At 41.0% G+C, this 21,592-nt stretch overlaps 1 protein-coding gene across 1 annotated transcript in view; it reads left to right on the top strand.

Moving 5' to 3' along the window:
* Positions 1 to 7,015: 7,015 nt before the first annotated feature.
* Positions 7,016 to 21,592, top strand: part of CSGALNACT1 (chondroitin sulfate N-acetylgalactosaminyltransferase 1) — a 43,453-nt gene continuing 28,876 nt past the window's right edge. Inside the window, exons 1-4 of the mRNA XM_039875750.1 lie at positions 7,016 to 7,070; positions 7,719 to 7,802; positions 12,778 to 12,994; positions 21,129 to 21,230. Of these exons, the coding sequence (XP_039731684.1) occupies positions 7,016 to 7,070; positions 7,719 to 7,802; positions 12,778 to 12,994; positions 21,129 to 21,230 (458 nt within the window). The remainder of the gene's footprint in view (positions 7,071 to 7,718; positions 7,803 to 12,777; positions 12,995 to 21,128; positions 21,231 to 21,592) is intronic.

The following is a 21,592-nucleotide window of genomic DNA, read 5'->3' as shown; positions in this document are numbered from 1 at the left end:
TTTTCTCTTTGCGTTCCATGTCTATAACACCATCATATAAGCTGTTTTTCAGGCGTTCACGATTTTCTCGTGCTCCCAGTATTTCTTCTCCACGTTCTTATAGAAACGTCCACCATCCAAACCCTAACCTGAAATGGATTTTATATACCAGGGAAAACCAGGGATCACTAAGATTACTGTTACACACATGGCAAAGCTGCACAGTGTACGTAAAGGTCATTTTAAGGAGAGTAACAAGCATAGAGGGCTGGAAGCTCTTCTGATTTTAATGTTGTGCGCTCCAGTTTCATTTGATTATTAGGACTGTAAGGGATAAAAACCTCTGTCACATTAGGCCTCTGCAACATTGATGCTCCTTTAGCGATGCAGTTTAGAGTAATGGAGCAATTCAGTGTTGGAGAAAGGGGAGGCGTTATTTTTGCCATTACTTAACTTCTAGAATCGTTCTGAAGAGTATCAATGACACTTAACTGCCTGTGAATGACTTCACCTCCATTTGGGAACCACTGGATTGTGGAAGCATTGAAATCACGTTCCTGAAAGCGGTGCTTTCCAACCTTGGCTGCACATTACAATCTCTTGGAGCAGTCCAGGCTGCAATACAGACTAATGAAATCAGAATCTCTGGGGGTGGGGCCTGGGCGTCAGTGTTTTGAAAGCTCCCCAGGTGGTTCCAATGTGCAGCCATGGCTGCGAATCACTGCTTTGAAGGAATCACAAGATCTAGAGCTAGGATAGCCTTAAAGCAATAGTTCTCACACCTTTGCCTGTTTCAGGGGGCTGGTCCCTAGAAATTGTGATACTCTTTGTGGAAGATATAAGGGCAATTTTTGCCCTTCTTCAATGAGTATATAACCTTCTTTGGGAGGAGGGACTGAAATTTTTCTTCCCATACCCCCAAATATGCTAGCTAACACTTATTGAGTGCCTAAAATACTTTGTGCATTAAGTGCTATATATGCACCTCAATCCTAACAATAATCTTATGACATAGGTCTTTTATTACAGTCATTCGTATTTTATGAGTAAGGACGCAGAGGCAAAGAAAAATTCAGTCGCTTGCCCAAGATTACGCAGCTGGAAGTTGACCCCATGCACTCTGGCTCTAGATTCTGTGCTCTCTACTGATTCCCAGTCTACACTGATTCATTCAACAAATATTTACTGAGCGCCTATAATGTGCCAGGCACTGCTCTAGAATGTTCAAGCACACTTACTCATACTTTTATTGTCATGCATGGCTTAGCAGATAACAGACCTGTGTATCACTGTCAGAAAAATGACTTAAAGTCAGTGGTTTTAAAATAATTGTCCTTGGCCAGATGTCCTAAAATATCAACTCTTCTATATTTAACAACCTTATATAGCAAGTTAACTATTTAGTTGAAAGTATATTTTTAAAATTTTCTTCGAGACCCTCTCTTTGACCCACGGATTATTTAGAAGTATGTTGTTTAATTTTCAAGTGTTTAGAGAATTTCTTCTCTTTCTATTATTGGTTTCTACTTTGAATCACTCTCTATAGTTTAAATTCTTTTAAAATTCTTGGTTTGTTTTATATCCCAAAATATAATAGGTGCTTGCGTATTATGCGATTGTTAAGTGGAATATTCTGTATGTCAGTTAGATTCTGTTGGTTGATTGTGTTGTTCACATCTTCTATATCCTACCTGATTTTATGTCCTGACAAGGGGATTGAAGTCCTCAACTATGATCATGGAATTGTCTATTTCTCCTTTCAGTTTTATCAAATTTTGTTTTATGTATTTTTAGGCTCTGTTGTTTGGTGCATAAACATTTAAGATCATGCGTCTTTCTGGTGAATTGATCCTTTTATCATTTTATAATGTACCTCTTTGTCTCTAGTAAATTTTCTTTGTTCTACAATCTACTTTATACAGCCAGTTCTTTTTAATTAATGTTTGCATGGCATAGCTTTCTCCATCCTTTTTCTTTCAATATACCTATGTCATTTGTTGAATTTGAAGTGAATTTTTTGTAAACAGCCTATAGTCGTGTTGTTGTTGTTTTTTAAAAGTCCACTCTGAGAATCTCTTCCTTTTAACTGGTATAGTTAGACCATTTAGACTTAAGGTATTTATTGAAATATTAGAGTTTATGTCTCTCAAGTTAACTATTCATATAACCAGGGTACATTTTTATTTTAGAAAGTTTACCAAGAGATTAAATAAAAACAACTATCAGTGAGTACTTGACCAAGGGGTCTTTGTTTATTTCTGTGATTTTATGGCTAAAGTAAGAGTTTGATATCATCCACATGAAAAGTTTTCTAAGCTAAATTTATTGCAGCCATTCTCAAATGTGTGGAGTTCTGGGGTCTCAGATGCCCATTTGTCCATGTGTTTCATTGACCTAGAACTTTTTTCTGACGAAAATTTTAGTCCCATCTGGGGAAATCCCTTTGTCCAGCTCCATGCAGAGGTTGGGTGACCTTATGTTCTGGCACATGCTGGTTGGTGTGTCATAAGAGGATGCCAGTGATGCCACAAGCACAGTAACGGATAATGAATGTTTGTATCTACTCTTAATGAGCAGCATAGCATATTTACATGCCGTTATCAGTTACTCATTGTCCCAGTTATTATTGCTGGATATCAAATTATCCCAGAATTTAGAGGCTTGAGATCACCATTTTCATATGCTGACAAGATTCTGTGGGTCAGAAGTTCAGGAAGGATAGTGGGGATGGCTTGTTTCTGTTCCAGCATATCTGGGGCTTTGTCTGGGAAGGCTAAAAGTCTAGAGGTGACTCAACAGTTGGAAGCTAAAATCATCTGAATGCTCATTCACTCACAGATCTGGCAGCTGGGCTGTGATGATGTGAGGACCAGGACTGCTAACTGGAGTATATACATGTGACCTCTCTCCGGAGCGTATCTTCTTCACAGCATGACAAACTCGGGTAGTTGAACTTTCCTACATGGCAGTCTGGGTTCCAAAAAAGCTGTTCCAGCAAACAAAGAGGAACTGCATCACTTCACTGTCCTATCTCAGGGAAAACACTCACAAGCCCACTCAAGGAGAGGGAACACAGACCCCTCCCCTAGATGGGAACATTGTCATATAATTTGGAGGGGTCGCGATTTACTTGAGATAAAATATTTAGGGAGTACTATCTAAATAGAGTAAATATTACCTATTCTTATAATTCTCTAAGTTTAAAAATTCCTTATATTAAACTGTCATCTGAAAACTGCATATCTAATAGACCACATTATTTTGATCTCCTATAAAATTGTTTTCATGCTTTAGTAGTATAGCATTAGTTTTATGATATGTTACTGGAGAGGCAGTGGCTTTCATAATCCTAAATTACAATTGTGTTTCTCATTTATTGTTATGTCATGGACACAGTAAGTCGTGTATTGTTTAATGCCTATTTTGTACAGTTGAGAAAACTGAGGCTTTGAGAATTGACTTTGTCCAAAGTAATAGAGCAAGTTAATGGTTGAACGGAGTTGAAATTCAGGTCTCTCTTCCTCTGGGCCAGACTGTCTCTGTAAGAACTTGCCCTGGCTTTGTGACCTAAGGTGTCAGTCACTCTATGACTCGCTACCTCGCAGGGGTTTAGCATGACCGAAACATAGCTCGGCGTTCTGAGCAGATTATTATATTAAAAAGATGTTCTTGTTGGCTTGACAAACCTTGTGAATGCGGTTTGAGAGACAGACATGAGTCAGGGTAATGTAAATACAGTCAGGCTGTGTGTCCTTTAGTTTAGTGATAAGTTGCTTAAGGAGTTGTGCAGGGACGAGCTTACCGGTTAACCAAAGACAATGGTGTGGGCACACATTCCTTTCTCTTTGACCTTTTAACTTCTGCTCATCGCTGCTGCTTATATCTTAAATTTTCTGCTTTTCCGCAACATCCTGGATGTACTGTCCCACAGTGTTTTGAGAGGAAGTCTTGCAGCTGTTTGGAAACATACCCCGATAATGGCCGCTCTGACTTCCTTTCCTCGGATGTTTGTTCTGGAATCCCTGCAGAATTCTCCGCTATCTTAGTCTCCCTGCTGCTTTCTAGCCTCTTAAACTCCAGTTAGTCCAGGTAGGTGTCTAGTCTGTGTAACTTCTCACCGTTGGTTTCTTAAAGTAAGGTTATGGAAAGAGATGGGGCTGCCGTTTCTTCGTAGAAGCCCATCATCCTTGAAGAATAAGAACTCAGGGTGAAAAAGAGGTCTGTGTAGCTGGGGTCTTGAGCAGCACATCGTCTAGTCTGGCCAACAGCGTGAGAGCACGGAGGGAGAGAGAGCACAGAGGCCCGATTTCCAGGGCGGCCACTTCCTGGCCTGTTTATTTCCTGGAAGAACCCCACTTTTTCATTAAACTTAAACATCCTCTGAAATCCATTTTCCCCCCATGCCTTCTGTTATTACTTCTGACTTCAGTCTCTTTGTCGTTTATTCTCACTTTGACCCATTTCGTGTCCTTTGACCCTGCCCTTCCTAAGGCTTTACTCCTCCCTCTCCTGGGCCCCCTTAGGTCTTCCTTCAGCCACTTTCTTCCCAACGCTCTGACTTCCTTGCCCTCCACAGCTGCTCTGCAGAGCCCAGTCCTAGATCAATGAGTCACTGTATTTTATCCTTTCCCTGTTCTTCCTGCTGCCGGAGGAAAGTCACTGTGCACGTACATGCTGATGTCAGTACAGCGTATGCGCCCCAGCCCAGCTGTGCCCTTGTGCTGTTTTGTAACTCCTTTCCACGTCCTTACGCCGCTCTGTCTCCTATTCTGCACTGCCAGGATCCCAGCCCTTTAGCCCTCTTTTTACAGCCTGTACCCCACCCCGAATCCCTCACTCTCAGCGTTGCCTTTCTCCTGCTTCACTGAGAAATTATCAACATTTATTGTCACGCATGCCTTTGGCTCCTTGCCCCAAACCTGCACTATCCGTACCCCTCCTCTCCTCCTCCTGTTCTGTTGTGGGAAATAGGTGACCCTTCTCCGTCCAAGACCAAATCCTTTCTTGGATTGTAGAGTCCACTTACCTCTCACTTTCTCCTTCCATCTGTGTATCCTCATTATCTATTTCTTTTTGTTCCTTACTCTCAGCATATGAAGGACTTGTTTCTTTTTCCTATTTTTTTTTTTTTTAAAGAAAGAAAACACTTAATTCTATAATTTCCTCTGGCTAGTACTCTAATGAGTTCATTCCCTCCTTAGCCAACCACTTTCCTTCCCTCCCTCCCACCCATCCTGCTGTACAGAATGTGTTCGCTAGGGCTGGAGACAAGAGTTCTGGTTTTCCTGGAGCTTACCTTCTGGTGCAGAAACAGTAGTAAATATGTGGATAAGTAAACACCGTTCACATAACGCGCTAAAGCGGGAATGTGAAAGAGGTGACAGAGTGACCGGAGTGGAGGGGGCAGCTTCAGAGAGTGAGATTAGGGAAGGCCTCTTTAAGGATGTAGCATTTGGGTTGAGACCTAAAAGGGGAGAAGGATAAGCCATGTCAGGACCCGAGGGGGAAGCATTCTAGGCAGATGGGAAAGAACAGGCAAAGCAAAGGTCCTAAGGCTGGAATGAACTTGACTTCAAGGAAATGAAAAATAAGTACTCACTCAACTCATTCCTGCCACTTCATCTCTTATCATTTTTCACATCTGGCTTCATACCTGTCGCTTCTCTGAAACCATTATTGATAAGATCTCCTGCTGGTCATCCATTGGCCCGTTTTGTCCTCATCAGACTTAACCTCGATGTATCAGCTGCACTGTCGAGCAGCCCCTCCTTACCTGTGGGGGTGGCCTTCCTGCTGCTGTCTTCTGCCTTTCTCCATACTTCTCTCATTGCCACAGACCTCTCTGTCTCCTTTGCGGATCCACGCACTCTGTACCTGTAGGCTTGGGATATCCCAGGTCTACATCTTAGGCTCCCTCTTCTCATTCTACAGACTTCCTGGATGATCTGACCCACACCTGCAGCTTCACTTTTTATGCAAGGGACAGCTAACTCTTGTCTAAAAGAAGGCCTATCCGCTGAGCCTCAGACCTCCTCAGGCAGCTCCCCAAATGAGCACATCCATAGCTTAACTCGTAACCCTTTTCTCACCTGTAACTGGAATCACACTACCTTTATCTCTCTCACCTGCCATCTCATTTCTAACCAAGTTCTCTATAGTTCTTTCTACTTCTCATCATCTCTACTGCCTTTTCATTTCTTGCTGAATTATTGTGGTTCTTCCCTCATTACCCTCTGATCACATCCCTGTTATCCATCCATGCTCCACACATCTGTGAGCTGATAGTGCTGAGATGATCTCCTCTCTCCCTTGTTGAAGACTTACTGCACTCACGCTCCCTTGAGCTCCAGGGCAGAGTTCGCACTGCAGGATGACCTAGTGGGCTGGCGCAGTGTACCCTTCCTGACTTTCCAGCTTCATCTCCCACCTCTCTCCCACACCTACCTTTTGCATCCCAGCTTTGCTGAACTGTCTCATAGTTTGCCAAACATCGCAAGTTGTTTTTCGTTTGTTATGTGTACTCATGTTATCTTCCTGTAGCATGCCCTCTCCGATTTTGTAGTCCTGGCAAACACCCACTCTCAGCCTTTAGTTCTGCTGAAATATCTTCGAGATCCAACTGTCCAGACCCTCCAGCAGGTGGAGACTCCCTCCTTTCTCTTCCCTTACATCTCATGCAGCCTCTCTTAGGTGCTTCTCATATTATTTATGCCTGTTTTGTTTACCTACTTGCTTTCCTCTGTAGAATGTGAATTCTGAAGGTGCAGTGAATTTTATCATGTTCATCTTTGTATCTCTAATATAGAACCCAATCCATGGTAAATAATAGCCATAAGAAAAATCAATAAGGACAAAAATAACCATGTCAAGTGAATATGAATCATGTGAGGCTGGTGGGTCCCTGATGAGGAGCCCAGCTCAGTGCTGCACTGAAATTATAACACGCCTTCGCTTCCTTATTGTCAAATACCGATAGCTTTCATAGAGTGAAAGGCAGATTGTAGTTTTGGCGGGGGTTGGGGCAGTGGTGGGGGAAATGGCTCTGAAAAGAAAGTCAACGGCTAGTACTTGTGATGAAGGGACACCTCTAAGTAAGTGGAGTTCTTGGAAATTTCTGATTAAGAGGCAAGTGTTGATTTTGTCTGCCTGGATCTATGATGTGAATAAATATATACCAAAAGCAATAAATAGAAATAAGAAAAGGTGACGCATGCGTTGTTTCAGCAAGGACATGGGTCTGTGCAACCAGTTCTTGTCAAATGAAAGAAAGGTTTTGTGAAAAGTTGAAAATGGCGATAGTCTTGAATCAGGACGTGTGCAGGAGCTGCTCTGAGTTAATGCACTTCGATTCAGGAGAATGATGTGCACAGACGTTTCTATAGGCCAACAGATGTGGCAAAGCTTTAAAGTGGTTACTTTTTATTGTTTTGTTTTTTATGGGGAAAAATTATTTATGTTATAGTATCTGAGCATTTAGGGGTTCATGGCAGTCTTAGGACATAACTTTCACAAATGTCAAATGTCTATTACTTTCTCTAAGAAAATTGAGCTGAGAACAGATGGCACTGTAATGGTGTCTCATTTATCTCATGTGGTCTGGGAATGAAATATTCCGTCTAAGCAGAATTTTGTAGGTAACCGAACCACCAAAATAGTAAAATGTTACTATTTTGTAGTAAGTTTTTACTATTTTGGAGTAAAATCTTTCTCAGAATTTCCCTGTTTCTCTTCTTGAACAGAGCAAGGAGAATGTGCTCTTGCAGGGTCAGCAGAAGGAATAGTACGTGCTCTTACGGTGATGTCTTCAGAGGCAACCTATGTGGGTGAAGTGTTTTTTCGTTATATTAAATGATCTCATATATTTAAATTTCTTTTTAAAATAATGTTCTTCCTTCTCCCCTGCTGTCAGGAGGTGACCTATCACTATTTACACTGTCAGCATTTCTGCCTGTTATAGATTTTCTTTTCCTAATTACTTTTTGTCTTGTTAGAAATTTCTTTTTCATAAAAAAATCCCCCCTTTTGGAATTTACTAATTTAATATGTTATGAATTCAGATGATTGTAATTTTAACAACTATTACTATTATGTGTTGAAAGGAAAGCCCTAAGGGTGGATGTAAGGATTATCTGTGGGTAAATGAGCCAAGAACAGTGGTTTTTACTACAGGCTTTCTATTGTGTGTTCTGACTTCTGTTTTTCTTGTTCCTACTTCTTTTCTACACTCTGAGTTATTCATGTTGCATATGAAAAGTGACGTTTAGGGAGTAAACTTTTGCACAGGGGTCTGTCTCAGTCAGTCGTTAATACGTTTGGTGGACACAGGGAAATCACAACTTCTCTGGGTCTCAGTTTGCTCATCTGTAAATTGAGAAGGCTGGACTAGATGATCAATCACCAAGGTCCTTTTATGTTCTCATGTGCCAAAAAAGTAGTTCAGCAAAGAAGAGTTTGAAAGCTCTAAGACCAGAGTGACTGGAGGACTGAATGATCACTTTGGGTTAAGAATGTCATGGAATCATCTCAAAGTGGGAGGGTCACATTTAGAAGGCATGGAAGAGGGAAAGGTAGACTGGTGGGAAAGTGTGTCTTGAGGAAGGCCTTTTCAGAGAAGGGCAGTTATTGCAGTATACCATTTTAACTATTTTTAAGCATACAATTCTGTGGCATAAAGTACATTCACATTGTTGTTAGGATGTCTGAACCACTACCCGTTTCTAGAGCTTTTCATCACGTCAAACATAAACTCTGTACCCATTAAACACTCAGTCCCCATTCCCTGCTCCTCCAGCCTGCTTTCTGTCTCCATGAATTTGACTATTCTAAGTACCTCATCATATAAGTGGAATCCTGCAATATTTGTCCTTTTGTGACTGGCTTATTTCACTTGGCACATGTTTTCAAGATTCATTCATGTTGTAGCATGTATCAAAATTTCATTCCTTTTTAAGGCTGAGCTGAGTAATATTCCATTGTATATATCTACCATATTTTGTTTATGTATTCATCTGCTGATGGAGGTTTGGATGTTTTCCATATTTTGACTGTGGCAAATAATGCTGCTATGAACATGTGTGTACAAGTATCTGTTCGAGTCTCTGTTTTCATTTCTTTTGGGTATGTACCCAGAAGTGGAATCGGTACATCATATAATAATTCTATGTTTAAGTTTTTGAGGAACCACCAAACCACAGTGACTACACCACTTTATATTCTCGACAGCATTGCAGGAGGGTTCCAGTCTCTCCTGGAGGAAGAGTAGTTATATGTGCTCAGTGTAAATCAGCTTGACTGGAGCCCAATTTCACATGAGGCAGAGGCATCAGCTATAATTAGGACAGTAGATTGGGGCCAGATTATGGAGGGTCTTAAAGGCTGGCCCTGGCATTGGTACTTTATTGTATAGGCTTCAGGAAGCTGGTGAGGGATTCTGAGCTAGGGGGAAAGTAGGATTATATTGGTACTGTAGGAAGGCTAAGGGTCAAAGTATATGTATCAGATGATTGGGACATGGGTCGGCAGAAGGTTGCAGCTATCCAGCTGGGAGACCTAGGCTTCATTTCAGAAGGTAGGAAAGGCAGAAATGAAAGTGGAGACACTTCTGAGTTCAGCAGTGCAGCATTGGCCACAACCCATGTATGCTCGTATTGACTGGGGGTAATGATGTGAAGGTGAAGAGTGGTACCTCCTTGACCATCAGCATCATGACTTCTGAGGTCCTAAGTTGAGGACAGGATGTAGAGTGGCCACCAGTGTCTGGTTAGCTCCTTGTCTACTGACGGAATACACATTCACAGCAGATCATGAAGCTGTATCTTGGACACCTGGAGGTGACCCCACCTAGTTCATCATCCTAGGGCCTAGCTCCCTTGAGTAGGATAAGATGAATATTAGCATGCTTGCACAGGTAGCAGAAACACCAAACTCAAAGTAAGTATGGAGAGAAAGAAGGGAAAAGAGGGTGCCAGTTAGGGTGTCTAAACCAAAATTTAAGCTAGCTTCAAAGTTCCTATTTTGATCTTTGATTTGCACAGTGCATAAAAATGATACCATCCCATAAACTGTGACAACGAAGCCTTTTTTTTGGTCGATTTGCTGTGCATTTGCCATCATGCATGCCAGTTACTGGCTGAAACCCATTCCTGCCTCAGAATGCTTCGGCCCCCTTTCCTCTCAGTTCCTTTGTGTTTCCACCACTAAAGAGTTACAGGGGGCACAAAGGTCCCTGTAGGTTGTCCTTTGTGTTACAGGCAGACAAAGTGCTGTGTGTGGCAGGTAGAGGAGCGTGTGCCTGTGGGTGTGGTGAGCGGTTGGCTGGGTGTGGATTTTAGTGGATACTGGATGCAAGAGAGTTTTAAATAACTTACTTAAAATAGATAGAAATCTAAAATCAGATTTCTAAGACATAATTAATTTAATTAGGCAGAATATGGGGAAATATGCTAAAAAGTTGTTCAAGGCATCATCACCATGATGCGGAAGACAATGAGAAAGCAGCTGAAATTGTGTTGTGCAAGACTATCTTGGGCATATCGACCTTCTTGATAGTAAGGAGCGCCATGCCCGGAAACCACTCACAAAGACTGCTACCTGTCCCAGCGGGCTGAGGATGCCTGCTCCACAAGGGCAGCTGTGCTTACAGGGTTATAGGAATCATTATTAATAAGAATTATTACTCTGGATTCCTTATAAATGGATGTGTATCTTGAGACAAGTTTGTGTATATTTCTACCTGTATCTTCAAATCTGTGAATTTAGATTTAAAAATTAATGATTCTTATCCTGATGCTGAGAAAGAAAATGACTCAGTTTTAAAAAAAAACAATCCCTAGCCCACGTACTTTTTTTATCTGCATGTTAAACTGACGACAGCCTTTTCCATGTTTATTGCCATGTGGAGAGGGTCTGCTTGCTGACACCGAATAACAGAAGCTTGACAAGTCACAGCCACCAACCCCAGCAGGTCTGTTTCATGTGTGCAGATATGCTGTTACTGAATGCGACTCCTTTTGAATCAGACAGCCTTATTTGGACCCTAGGAGTTGGTGGTTTATCCTGCTGCTGTAGACACGTTAGAGGTGGGGAAGAGCCTGTTTCCTCAATGAGTACTGGTTACCTGAAAGAATTAACAGTCTTTGAAGGGAACCACTTCACATTTTCACAGAAGTCCTTTGAGCTTCCTAAGAAATGAACCTCCCTCTTTCTTCTGGGAATGACCCCTGCGGGGACTCCGAATTCTGTTCCAACCTGAGCGCAGTGAAACTTCTCTCAGAGAAACTTCTCTCAGCTTCCCTGACTTTGAGGGCTGTTGAGCAGTATGCCCTCTCACCTAAGGAAGCAAAGAAGGCTTCAGAAGAGGATTCAGTCCTTGTAAATCTGTACTTCAAGTCCTTCAATCACCCGTGCTCACTGCCAGCAGATCGCACATTTTGAATCTCCAGGCGGGCCTGTGAGACAGCTATGAGAAACGACACTATGAAACTTTGCAATACCAAACTCCTCTTTGTGGCACCTGAAGGAGATCCAGACTTTGAACAGGATCAAAGAGACTGTAAAACCGGGGCTGTAAGATGAAAAGCTCCTTTGAGGCATAGAACAGAGAACTTAGCAATGTTTGTGAAGACGAGCAGTACTTCCTGTACAAGAATAGACAAGGGAGAGTGAGGAGGAAAAAATAAGTAGTTTGTGAGAGGCCGTGAAAACTGTGACTGACCATAGACACATATATTCCCTGGAAATTTACTTTTGTAGCTACTCAAAGACTGGAAGGTATGTTCTAGCTAACGTGAGGATTAAGAGGAAGGAAGCAATAGGGAATAGACAGCATGGCAAATGAAAGATAAGAGATGAGGAAGCTTATCTAGTGATTTGTTGGCTCATATGTGCTTTTTGTTTTTGTTTTCCTTATTGTAGAAAAACACCCACATTAGCAGTGACGTGGGGAAGACAATGGAGCACAGGTGCCAGGGGATCGTGTGGTCATTGGATAGGGAAGTTCTGTCGGGCCAGGGCCTCAGGAGGCTCACCCTGAGAGTTGAATGGAGATGCTTTGTCACATCTTCAACCTGACAAGCGAGACTGTGTGGAGTTTCAGTAACAGTCACATGGGGTGGAGCACACTTTGGGGGGGTGGTCCATAAATAGACCTCCCAACTAGTCCAGCTCTGAAGCACTGAGCTATGCCGTTTCTCAGAGGTAGGAAGGGCGATATGAAATTAAGTAAATTGTGTGCCTGCTACTGTGCTGGGTACTTTATGTGTTTTCTGCTTTAATGCTTCCAGAAGCTTCCACAGGGCCACATGAGCCTTGAGACTGGCCCCAAATAGACTACTATGGTCAGTTCATCTGAAATGGCTGTAATTTCTAAGAGAAAATTTTAACATGCTTTTAAATTAAATGTAACAATTATAATATTTATCTAATCATATTGCAGAAAGTGCAGATAATAGCAGAAAAGAAAAAATATATAATCCTACCTCATGTCACAGCCAGTCTCATTTTGGCATATTTCCTTTCTTTGATGCCTCTAAATACAGTTTTATATCTAACATTACAAACTTTTCCCCATGTTTTTATGAAGTTTTCATAACTGTTATTTTTAAATTAATGATATTTTTATTTCTTTTGGGGTTTTTAAAGTGGGAGCATTGGCTTTTAATAATAATTATTATTAGACGTAGAGATTTAATCTTAATATATTTTTTTAAAAAGGCGTTTTGTGCGAGATCTCAGCTATTAGAATGCTCAGTAGGCGAGGTTAATTTTTAAAACTATCTTTTCTTGTGTTTCTGTGAATAGGGATCTACCGCACAGAAAAGGATAAAGGCACTTTGTATGAGCTCACGTTCAAAGGGGACCACAAGCACGAATTCAGACGACTTGTCTTGTTTCGACCGTTTGGCCCTATCATGAAAGTAAAAAAAGAAAAGCTCAACATGGCCAACACGCTTATCAACGTTATCGTGCCACTGGCAAAGAGGGTGGACAAGTTCCGACAGTTCATGCAGAACTTCAGGTTTGTTTGTTTGCATCTGTTTATCTTCCTCAGTGTGGTGTGTGCTAAACGCTGATATCATTTCCCGTCATCTCCCTCATTTCCCCTGCCAAGTACAAAGGCCCCTTTCTTTCTCTTCTTGTTCAACTCTGTTTTCTTCATATAAAGTTTATCATTTGTGTTTGCCTTCCCCTAAAGCAATTAAAAAATTGCCAGATAAGCAGATTTACTTTCAGAAGTGAAGAGTAAGAAGGACTGGATTTTCATCAGGATCTGCAAAGATGGCCTCATGCCTGCTGTGTTCAGTTTTAATTGCGTTTGGGCTCAGGTTTGGGGACAGCGGGGGCCGTGGTGTTTCATCAGTGGAGTGGGCCCTCTCCCAGACTCTCACAGGCCGTGGACTTGAGCTAGAGGATATGCTCACTCAGCTGCAGACTGGCTTCATTTGCTGTCCTGCTCTAGCAGTGGCTGGAATGGGTTGAATCAGAATCTATTTTTTTTTTTTTATTTTAATCTATGTCTCCTCAGAGATTAAATTTAGAATTATGCTAAGAAGTTTCCAAGCACTCATTTTTGTAGCCAATCAAGAAGACTAAGTGGGATTTTATTTTTAGATGCAGTAATGTAGTTTTTGCATGTATATCTTTCAGCTCTTGTGCAATGTTGTATCTTATAAGCTATATGGCTACGATTCACTTACTGGTTGAGGTTAATAAGCTAATTTACCTAGACAGCTTATTTTAAAGATGGAAAGTCAGATGTGTCTAATTATAAATCTTGGAAGATTAAACTTATTTTTAATCTTTTATTATTAAATTCACATTATTAAAAGCCAGTAATACTCACTGGTTGATACTTCTCAAAATTCTGCGTAACGCATGTACTTTTTAAAAAATTTTTACCTTTGAAGAGTAACCCTTTTTTAATTAAATTTTGAGGTCAGAATACAGTTGTTTTAGAATACACCTTTGGAGGTCATTTGGTCTAATCCTCCCTTAGTTCAGAATCCCTCGGTAGTATTCCTGACATATAGTTCTCTATGCAGTGTGTGTGTGTGTGTGTGTGTGTGTGTGTACGTGTACCAAATAACTACCGACTTCACAAGGTAGGCTGCCTCTATGCTGACCATCTCTGGATAGAAAGCTCGCTTTTATTAGGACCTGAAGTCTGCTTCTCTATAATTTCTACCCAGTGGATCTAGTTCTAGCCTCTGAAGATATGACTGAACAAATCCATTTCCTCTTAAACATCATGGCCTTTCAAATATGTGAAGAAAGCTATCACAACTACCTTTGTCTTTTCTGTTCCAGGTTCAGGAGCTGTGGCTTTAGTGGTGATATCATGCAGATTTGGGTGGGCCGATATTTCCATTTGTTCCCAGTTTGGAGAATACCCCTGTGGGTATGATCACTTGACTGTCAGCCATGTTGTTCTGGCTCCAGTATTGAAGTGTCTATGTCACTTTGGCTTCTTTTGGCTTTCCTTTGGTGTTTCTGTGTTCTCTCTCTGTCTTCTCCTTGGAGGGGCAGAGTACTGCTGGTTGATTGAGCATTACATCCTGAGAAGGATGGAACTTATGGATGGCTCTAGGCATTAATTGAAATCATTACTCCTGGTGGCTAGTGAGCCCATTTCTAGGACTGGTTTATAGTAAGTTCCTTTGGCTAAGAAGCTGCCTAGAGCTTGGCAGGTTAAGGGCTCTGAGATTTGCTTCAGCACGTAGCCGGGCTTGGTAAGGTAGTGCTGATGCTAAAGAAATGTCTGTCTGGTGAGGGGCCAAGGCCTCTGCGTAGGACCCCGGGTCCTGGAGTAGTGAGATTCTCTTTGGTATATATGACTGGCTACTGCCTCAGTGTCATGCGGATTGCAAATAATTAACAGGAATAAAACCAGAAGGGAAAATTTTGTTGAAAAAGGTAAAATTAATAGCTTACAGGTCTCCAAAATTGAGATAGTGAAATGAAATTTAATTCCAGTTAATGTTTTAAAAATGAACAAAATCCTAGGGCCTTTTCTCTTGACTTTCACTGCTGAGATTGTTGCACGTGGGCAGGAGAGAGTGGCTGGGAAGACTTGTTACGTGGATGGGATATTTGAAGGGCTGTGTGTATCACTTGACCAAACGTGAGGCTAAGAAGACGACTTGGAGATGCAGTACCTGCCTTCATGGAGAGTATAATCACGTGTCCCCTGTCCCTTGAGTTTATTTCTACAAGGGACAGTGGGACACAAGAAAGGCTTCCCAAGACAGAAGATATTTGAGCAGAAGACTGAGTGAGGAGTTTGCTTTGTAGTCCAGGGGTTTCTGAGTGCGTTGAGGTCTCTGAAGAAATGAGATGAGAGAGGGTACTCAAGCCTGAGAGTATTTAATTCTATATCAAAACTCAGTAAAAGTGGCATTTCAGATCGGTCAGCAGAGAATGGATTGTTTGGTGCGTGGCTTTAGCACAATGAACCAAACATAGCAGGAAAAAATTAATTCTTATTTCACACCAAAACCCAAAGTAAATACTCTGGCTGAATAAATATTTAAATGTAATTAATATGACTATAAAAAGTATTGGGAGAAAACATAGGGCTATTTATTAAATATTGGATGTCGTCTCTGTGAAGTTCCTTCCATCCCACGACTGGAAACGCTGACTGCGGTAGGCACTGGACATGGCCCCATGAGTGGTTTTTATTCCCTTCTTTCGTGTTCTCTGTTCTGTAAATTTTTATGTAGTTAACATGTATTTTATGCTTTGTTTAAAAATTCAGTGAAAGGGTTTTTTGGCTCTTATAATTTAAACATGACTTTTTAGTTTGTAAAAGTGATACATGGCTATTATAAGATGCTTAAACAATGCAGAATGCAACAAGGAATAAATTATTTAAAAATTCACTCTTGACTCCACCTCCCCAATTAACCATTTTGAACATTAATTGGACAGCATTCTAGGTACCTTTCTTTGTATATATAAAGATAGAAGAATAACTTGCTAGCTGGGAATAATTTAAATCAACATGAGATATACTATTTTTAACATGAGATATTCTATTTTTAACAACATGAGATACTCTATTTTTAATTAAAAAATTAAATTTTACCTTACTCAGGTTTGTGGAAGAGAATCTGAAGTATAACAGAAGAAATTGCCAATCTTTAAGAAAATGTTTCTCTGCTATGAGAGATATCAGTTCCCAAGAGATCCCTCTAAAGTTAAAAAAGTGATTTTGCAAAACGAGATTGGAATTATTATGTATTTTTGCTACACATTTTAATTTTAGATTGGATCAATTGAAAAATTACAATAAGAAAAGGAAATCGGCAGTTATTCTTTCTCCCTCTCCTGTGTCCCATCTTCCAATATCTTTAGTTATCTATTATTTTTACCTTGTCAGAGTTTGCAACCTTCACATTCTGTTTTGTAATCACAGTTCCTGTATTAAAGTGGACTTAGTGTGTTCATTAGCAGTCCTCTGACAGTAGCTTCCTTATTCCTAAGGTCCTGGTTGGCAAGACAATTTTTCAAGAAGGCTCTTAAGTGCTTGAGAATAAAATGTCCACTTATTATCTTTATAGTTTAAGTATGACTTTGTTGGACTGAATGTTTTTGGGGGACACGCTTTCCGTAGGACTCTATAGAGATTCTTTTTGCATCTGATAATACCGTGGAGAAGTGTTAGGACAACTTGATTTTATCCCTCCCCAAAATTACTTGCTTTTGCCTAATGCCCGAAGAATTCCTTCTTTAGTCTTGAATCATAATAACTTAATCAGGATATGTCTCATCTCAGTGTCTATTGTTCTCTCTCACATTTTCCTGCACTTGTTTCCTTTTTGTGGATTATTTTCATTTATGGAACTTTTGGGGATGTTCTAATTTTGGGTACTTCTCCTGCTTTGTTGGATTCTTTGCTTCGCAGACACAATTGTACAGTCTCAGGTCTTCTCCATTTATTAGCTTCACTCTATCTTTTAATGCCTTTGTCTTTTATCTGCTTTCACAGAAGCCTTTCCTTTACATGAGGAATTTGATTTTCAGATATATCTATTCTGTGCCTTGCTATTTTTAATTTATTACCTGTTTGTTTTATCAATATATTTTCTGAGCACAGAATATGCCTAACCTTAATCTGTTGTTTTTGTCACTTCCTCTTTGAACTTTTTTATTGAATTCACATTTTTATTAAGAAAGTATGAAATACTGTAAGATATTTTCTTCTGTTTGAGTTTTATATTTTTTCAGACTAGGTTTTTCATTGGCTTTTGAACACTGTTGCTTTCTTCTTTAATTTTGTTGTTATTCTTGAAATGTGGTAGCTTATCCTTATCCTTCTTCTGCATGGCATGCGGAGGGCCACTCAGACTTTCTGTTTGCTCTGAAGTAGTGATGGATTCTCCTTGGCTACCTCCAAGTCTTGACTGAGAACTGTTCGTGTCCCGTTCCTACCTATAGTCTGAAGACAGGGTATTTGTTGTTCTATTCACTTCATTTGTAGTCTGAAAGAGAGGTAGAGGAGAGGAAGAATGCAGCTGAGGCTCTCTTCAGCCTTCGTTGGAGGTTCCCAATTTCTGTGGCTCTTCTGAGCCCTGGGATGGATATGTGAGTTGTGTCAGGCTCACTCTACCTAGTTGTGGATGGATCTTTTCCCTGAGGGGTAGGTTTTTAGCTGTCAGAATGGGCTTGGTTAAGGGCTGAGGCCTGAAATACCACAGAATCAGCCCCATTTATTTAGTTCTCTTATCTCATTTACCTTTTATCTTCAGCAGCTCTTCCCAAAACTCGAAGTGGAAAAGAGGAAAAAAGATTTTGGCCTTTTATTTAACTCTGTGTGTGTGTGGAGGCTCTGCTTGGGTGTGAAGACAGAGACAGAGACATATATGAGTTACTTCATTTGACTGTCAGTATCTCTCATCCCTACTCATCTCCCTGCACTTATGAAGGAGCTTGACTAAATGCGATGGTCTTTTGTCCTTTGGTTCTGCCAAGTCCACCTTTTTTCCAGAAGCTACTTCACAAAGCATAATTAGGTTACGTCTACCTTCCTTCTCTACTTTTCACACCATGTGGAGAAACTAAATATTCTGCTGTGCTCCCCCTGTGCCAAGATCCTTAAATGGGGGCTGAGGTTCCTGCCTCTTCCCAGACCAGCCGCTCCCCTCTGCTGCCTTCTCCTCACCTTGGCTGCTTCTCCAGCTCCTCTTCTGGAAGCAGTTGCTGGAGCTGGGAGCCACATGAGGCTAAAATGGAATCATCTGTTTGCTGCCTTGCCCTCCTCTTTGTGATGTTTAAGGCAGACTATTATGTCCCTTTCATTGGTCATTTATTGGTAGCAGAACTTTTTCCATTTTCCACTATTTTTGGTATATGGTTTGTGATTATAACTATTTGAAATTAATTTATTTGAAACCTCTTTCCAATGCATTTCCCTTAAAATGTAAACACCCCTTCTAGACCATCCAACTGTTACTGTAGTTATTCCATCCTGCCTTATATTACAGCTCTTCATTCCTTCCAATACACGGTAAAGTCCCAGGGGCAGTTGTCTAGGTTTGCTTAGGACTGAGAAGTTTCTTGAGATGTGGACTTTCAGTGCTAAAAGCTGGAGAATCCCTGGCAAACTGGATGGTTGGCCTCCCAACAGGGACCGTAAATGAATATTCTTTTTAGATCTTATTCCAACAAGAATAATGCCTTGCACAGCAAAGTTAGCTCAAGGGATCCAGGCAGCATGTGTCCAGGTACAAATAATTTACACCAAAATACAGACATCCTCGTGTACACGGTCACCCACGTACGCTCTCTCTTACACATATCTTTGAGATTGAAGTCTAGTGAGAATTCTTTCGAAAAACACAATAATTACAAGATCATTCAGACAGTGATGTTTTCATAGCACTGCTGTGCTCCTCCTCTCATTGAGCATTTGTTTATTGCATTATAGACAGTTTCAGTCAGGCACAGTAGATGGAGAACTTCTCAGGGCCAGAAATGTCTTACTCATTTTTTAAGACCCCCTGGTAGAATATCTGGAACATGGTCTGTTTGGTTATCGTTTGTTGAATGAAGGAAGGAGTAAATGAATAAATGGAATGGACCCCTGGAGGTGGACCTCAGAACAAATTCTACTTTGCCTTTTTGGGAAACCTCAGCTGCTGAATGAAAAGTGAAGTTCAGATATATGTGTTTTATTCCTTGAAACACATAGTGCTTTGAATGGATTTTAAAATGCCAGCAAAGATGTTACTAGAAAAACGAGAATGCATTTTATTCGGGCTCAGCAGGTGACCCTCTCCTGATTCTGGGATGGATTTTTTCCAACTGCACACATAATTTTAAAGCATGGTTTGTTGAGCGCTTGGCACTGTATGTGTGCTTTTATTCTGCTCTGGCAAAGGAAGTTAAAGCATTATCTGGCAAGTTTGCAGAAGGGATCTTTTCAATGCAGAGAATTTTATTGTTGGTAAGTGATGATTCAGTCTGCAGGGACTGGGGCTGTGAGGGAGCTCTCAGTTTTGAAGCACATTGTCGCATCCCATGCCTCTGTTCCTGATCTCTTTTCTGCTTCTAAGAGCTCTGCCATCAGTCTGGGCTTCAGAGGCAGCTCTTACCTTTCTTCTACAGGAAAGAAACAGAATTCTCAGAGCCAAGCCTGTACCGGGGTGAGCCCTCCGTGCCTCTCGCCTAGGGGCAGTGTAATCTTCCCTGATGTTTATTTCACCTGGAATTCTCTTCTTCCTCCTCTCTGTGTTTTTATACCTTTTCCATCCTTCAAGGCCCCAGCCATTGCGGCCCACAGGATTTGCTGTGCTCTCTGAATTCTCTGTACTTTTTATCAGTGCCACGAGGTGTCCTTATTTTATTTGAGCCATTTTATTTCCTGTGTAAGTTTTTTTGAGGGCAGGAATCGTATCTTCTCTTTAGATTCTTCCCAGCCACCCCGGCTAGACAATGACTTCTTTTTAATGTCATCATAAAAAGCATCGAATAAATTGGCTTCTGCAATTAGAGCTCAGGGATTTCTAGAAATCTGTGATGTGGATTGTTGTGTGGGGATTAAGGAAAGTAGCTAACAGAGACAAAAGGAATTAAATGGAAGGAAATGCAAAATATTAAAATATCACAAAATAAGATCTCACCAGTAGAATCTTTCCATTAACTTACTTTCAGAAAACTCCTGTTAAAATTATGCACTCACATACCTCTATGTACACACATACGTGTACACAAACATATTTACATATATATACATTTATACATATTCATAGACACACATCTACACATACATTTACACACATATTACACATGTGTATGTGAAGCAAACCCTCAGCAGAGGATCTAACTCACCAGGTGAGTTAGGTGTTACCATTGAGAGAACAGGACATATGCAAGTAACAGGTAAGCTTTGATGGGGAAGACAGGTCCAAACAAGTGCAGAGCCAGAGGCCTGGCCCTGAGAAGGCTGTTGGGACCCTGGAACATAAACTGCCAGGTGCCTGGGACAATCAGAGTTACAGAGAGGAGAAATGGAGAACTAGTAAAGGTGATTGTGTCTGCTCAGGAAGGGTGAGACTTAGCAACTGTGCTCCTGCCTTGTCATTCCCTCAGACAGTCATGTCACTGGAGGTTACCAAGGTTTTCTAGAGTTGTAAATGAAAAAATGCCTTTTTACCTTTGCTCATTCAGTCTTTAAGACCTTTAGCATTTGGCACGCACAAGAAAAGCCATAGTCAAGGAGTCTAGTCTAATCCTCTTTGGACTTTAGCTTTCTCATCTGTAAAATGGAATTGGTGTCTTCTTTATTTCATAGACTTCTTATGGCAAAGAAGGGTAGGATGCAGTGCCTAGGATCCAGTGCCCTTTTCCTGGCACTGGGTGGCCCCAGTGGGCCAAGCCTGTGGCATATTGGACCTGTGTGGCCTCTTGCATCTGAGTTTTCATTAACCAGATCTGCATATTGAAATTTCATTGTTTTCTTGTTAAGATCCATCCAAACACAGGTAATTATGATGGTCAGCCAGAAATGTCTCGCTGCTTCATCTCTGCTGTTCTATCAGTTCACTCAGTTTACTTCAAAATCCTTTTGCACTTTATGAAATAAGTATTTGTTTGGGCCTTGCCTATTATTGTGAAAACAAGCCGAAACACACATGTGTTTTGTTTTCTAGGGAGACGTGCATCCAGCAGGATGGGAGAATTCATCTAACTGTTGTTTACTTTGGGAAGGAAGAAATGAATGAGGTCAAAGGAATACTTGAAAACACTTCTAAGTAAGTATGAAGTGGAGCCATAATCAGGAATCATGGTGACTGAGCTCATACACATGCAAGGCTGAAACTTCTGTTTTAGGTGGATTTTTCCTAACAGTACGGGCAAACTGGGAGGTTTGGTTGCTGGCCATGTTTGGGGAAATTCTGCGCCCTCCTTCCTTGGGATACCACCCTACTCTGTCTGACACTAGTCTTCATTGTGCAGGGTGTTGATTTTGACTTTGAGATAAACCGCCCTGAGCAGTGAGGGTAGGAACACGGGCTCCTTTGAGCTTCCACATGGTTGTATGCCATCATTCTTACAACTGTAGATTTGGGATCTTTACTTAAAGAGTAGGAATTAGGGAGGGCACAGCTTGCAT

The sequence above is a fragment of the Pteropus medius genome, unplaced genomic scaffold, assembly GCF_902729225.1.
Source record: "Pteropus medius unplaced genomic scaffold, Ma_sr-lr_union100, whole genome shotgun sequence".
NCBI lineage: Eukaryota > Metazoa > Chordata > Mammalia > Chiroptera > Pteropodidae > Pteropus > Pteropus medius.
The sequence above is the reverse complement of the archived record's forward strand: the minus strand, read 5'-3'. Positions and strand labels throughout refer to the sequence as shown.